The 3,860-nt window shown below is 38.3% G+C and overlaps 1 protein-coding gene across 1 annotated transcript in view; it reads right to left on the reverse strand.

The window, feature by feature from the left end:
- Positions 1 to 3,215, reverse strand: part of LOC106534198 (lon protease homolog 2, peroxisomal) — a gene marked incomplete at both ends in the record, with an annotated part of 5,380 nt that extends 2,165 nt beyond the window's left edge. The window contains 1 exon segment of the mRNA XM_014030770.1: positions 3,105 to 3,215. Coding sequence (XP_013886224.1) covers positions 3,105 to 3,215 — 111 coding nt within the window.
- Positions 3,216 to 3,860: the final 645 nt, after the last annotated feature.

The following is a 3,860-nucleotide window of genomic DNA, read 5'->3' on the forward strand; positions in this document are numbered from 1 at the left end:
CATCCATCATCCATCCAACCATCATCCATCCAACCATCATCCATCCATCATCCATCCAACCATCATCCATCCATCCATCATCCATCCATCCATCATCCATCCATCATCCATCCAACCATCATCCATCCATCCATCATCCATCCATCCATCCATCCAACATCCATCATCCATCCATCATCCATCCAACCATCATCCATCCATCATCCATCCAACCATCATCCATCCATCCATCCAACCATCATCCAACCATCATCCATCCAACCATCATCCAACCATCATAAAAAGAATAAAATTTTCTTCAATTTTAATATTTTGATAAGAATCTGTTTTCAGAACTGAAGCTTTTTTTCATCATCTAACTTAAATCCATCAGAACTTTTTGTTGTTGTAAATAATTCAAAACTCTTTATTTCTACAAGACAAATGTTTTTCCTGTTCTGCTCTCTGATTTTCAGGTTTTGGACCCATTTTTACAGAAACTCCTGTGAAGAATGAAACCAGCCTTTACATGAAGTGTGGGAACGGTGATGGACGAGAAGCCTCGTGATTTAAAGGATCGAGTTCTGCACGGCATTCTGTGTGTGTGTGTGTGTCTGTGTGTGTGTGTGTGTGTGTGTGTGTGTGTGTGTGTGTGTGTGTGTGTGATGGCTTCAGCTGAGCTAACTGTGTAACAGATGGTTAAATGTTTAACTGGAACCTATCAGAAACAAATAAATTTGATTTGAAATGAAGTTTATGTTACATCAACTTTCTGCATCCAAAGGTTTTAATAAAAACAGTAAATATTAAAATCGTAAGCGGCTGGTGGTGAACACAGCACAGAAACCTTGAACTTCTACAGGAACAGTAGATTATTTGCAGAGTGACTTTGTGCGAGCCGAGGACAGAAGCAGTGATCCTCTCACCATCCTGACGTCCATCACTTTAAATAAAGTTTAATGATCTGTGGAAACGTGACTTTCTGCCCTGATGCATCAATAACAACCAGATGAATATCTGATCCTCTGAATGTTGACAGATCTGTCAGCAGATCAGCTGATGAAACAAAATCTTCCTCAATCACAATCTATTAGAAATAATTCATCCTTTTAGCAGTAACTAATCATTACTCTTAAAGTAAAGCAGCTTTTTTAAAGTAGCTACTAGGTTTTAAACCAACCTTTTTTTCATTAAGAGCTACTTTCACTTTTTGCAACAGTAAATTTTAAACTTAAACCACTGGAAAAAGCTTGTTTCGCACAAAAAATTTTGTCCTGAATTTACATAAAACCACCACAAAAAACTGAACTTACATGAATGTGCTTTTTGTGTTTTTTCATTCATATATTGTATTTCACACTAATAACTTAGTTTATTAACTGCAACAGATTTGTGCACAAATAACGGGTGATGGGGCTCTGATTTTTGTCTGTATTGTAGCCTCCAGCAGGAAGAAACCCCCTGCAGTGACCCTCAGTGGGAGGGGTTTCCCAGGAGCTTGGCACACTAGCTATGTTTACATGGACAAAAGTAATCGGATTAAACGGTCGATCAGAATAAAAATGCGTCATGTAAACAGTCCGTTCAGATTATTCTGATCCGATTGAGCTCGATCCAAATGAATCTTTAATAGGGCTGTGTATTGGCAAGAATTTGGCGATACGATACATATGACAGAGGGGTCACGATACGATACATCCCGATATATTGCGATACTGTAAACAAGGTGATATACTGTGATTTTTTTGTCCAAAAATTCTATTAAATAAAAACCTCTTATTGGAAAAAAATGAAAAACTAAAATTCATTGTCTCAGAAAATTCTAATATTACATAGACATACTTTTGATACATTTAGCTGTGTTCTGCTTTGTATGTATTTTATTTTATTTGTTTCATATTTCTTATTTCATCCATGTTTTCAATTATTAGACTAAATTTGCTAATAAATAGTTTGAAAATATATTTTTTGCAGCTTTTAGTTTTTAATATTAATTTACAACATGGTCACCAACACTTAACAACAGTCTCTACCTCAAGAGGTAGAGGAGCCAAACGTCTGGCTCACTGCTGCCAACTAGTGGTCAGAGGCTGAACTACAACATAAAAATGAACGGCTGGCAGGAAAGTTGACATTTTAAACCTTAATAAAAAGCGATACAGGGCTTTAGAATATCGATACAGTATCAGGAAATGAAATATCGCGATATTTCAGTGTATCGATATTTTCTTACACCCCTAATCTTTAATCCAAATGAGTCAGGTGGGTTATTCCGATTGATGATCAGAATGAGGTTCATGTAAACACTTAATCTGATCATCTTATTCTGACTGTAGAAAAGTGACCTGAGTGAGCAGGTCTTCTAACTTTATCCACCTGGTTCTGTTCTGAGAGGAGGCGGGGCAGCAGCGCTCCAGCTGCGCAGCACCACACAGAACTTTTCCTCCTCACTCTCTTAACAGATGAAAAAGGAGACAAACAGCAGACGGTGCTTGGCAAAAAATAAAAATAAAAACACGTATTGCTTCATCTGCAGCTGAACTGAGGAGTAACGACGTCTCTACCGTTATTAAAATCTGACACGGGTCCGTCCTGAGGCACAGAGGAGCTTTGTTTATGTTTGTAACAGGAAGTAGAGCTGAACGTTTACAACACTGCACATGTCTGGACTTTTATTCTGAATAAAAGTCCGGTGCATGTAAACACTTTTCATGATCGGATTGTGTCCATGTAAACAGTACATTCGGATTATTTAATCTGATTACATTTCAATCTGATCAAAACATTTTGTGCATGTAAACACAGCTACAGTGGACATGGGGCTATGAAAGGTGTGTGTGAAAATGAACACTGAAGGCTGCCAGTCCCTCCTGACTTATAGGATCCTTTGTGTGTTTTATTGTATTTAATTTGGATTTAGGTTTTGTTTGTTACCACTCACACAAGGATGTAAAGGTTTTAACTGCCTCGTTTCTTTACTTTAGACATTTATAGATTGATTGGAATTAAATGAAAGTTTATTTAGTCAGTGACTAATTAAACTTATAAGGACTTTAAAGGATCTCAGGAGACCCAGGTTTAAATCAGGAACTAAGCTTTGTCACACTCGTGTTTTGGACTTTCACCTGTACAGCAGCCTGGTAGAACTTCTGCGACAGCTCCCCCAGCTCTCCATCTTCTGATGATGACGATGATGATGAAGAGGTGTACTGCTCCAGTTTATCCAGCTGCTCCACCTGCAGAGTCACAAAAACAGATTTCTGCTCAAGGAAACCACAGCAGACTCGTACTGAAGCCATGACTGAAGGAAACTGCTGCCAGGAGCTGTTTGTGTGGAGTCTCACTCATCCAGGTGAAGAAATTTAGAGTTATTAGAGGTTAGTACTGATGTTAAAAGCACAACACTTTGATTTTAGGTTTTCCTTTTTATAATGTTGACAATGTTTAATCTATTATGTTTTGATTGAAATAGGTTCAGTTACATGTCTGAATTATATAACAACATAATCAATCGTTATGAGAACAGGAGGTGAGGATTTTGTCTGAAGGCCTGTGATTCAGCCGTAGGTCAGTAGGGGGCGAACGCAGACATTGAAGACCCTGTATAAACTGATGAACTTCCTGGTTTGTCACCAGTGTGGTTTCCTGTCAGCTCCGGTGACATTAAACCCACTCAGTCCCAGAACTCTGGTGTTGTATGGTTTGATTCCTTCTACAAATCATTTTATTTAACAATGGTGGTTTTAAAATTGACTTCAGTCTATTGAATATGTATTTTCTTACACAGGGTCAGACAGAGTTCAAACAGTCCAACAGGATCTTACAAGCAGGAGGACTGTTGGGATTCTGCTTATAGGACCCAGCAGGCCCAGTAGACCCGG

The sequence above is a fragment of the Austrofundulus limnaeus genome, unplaced genomic scaffold (assembly GCF_001266775.1).
Source record: "Austrofundulus limnaeus strain Quisiro unplaced genomic scaffold, Austrofundulus_limnaeus-1.0 Scaffold1116, whole genome shotgun sequence".
Classification (NCBI taxonomy): Eukaryota; Metazoa; Chordata; class Actinopteri; order Cyprinodontiformes; family Rivulidae; genus Austrofundulus; species Austrofundulus limnaeus.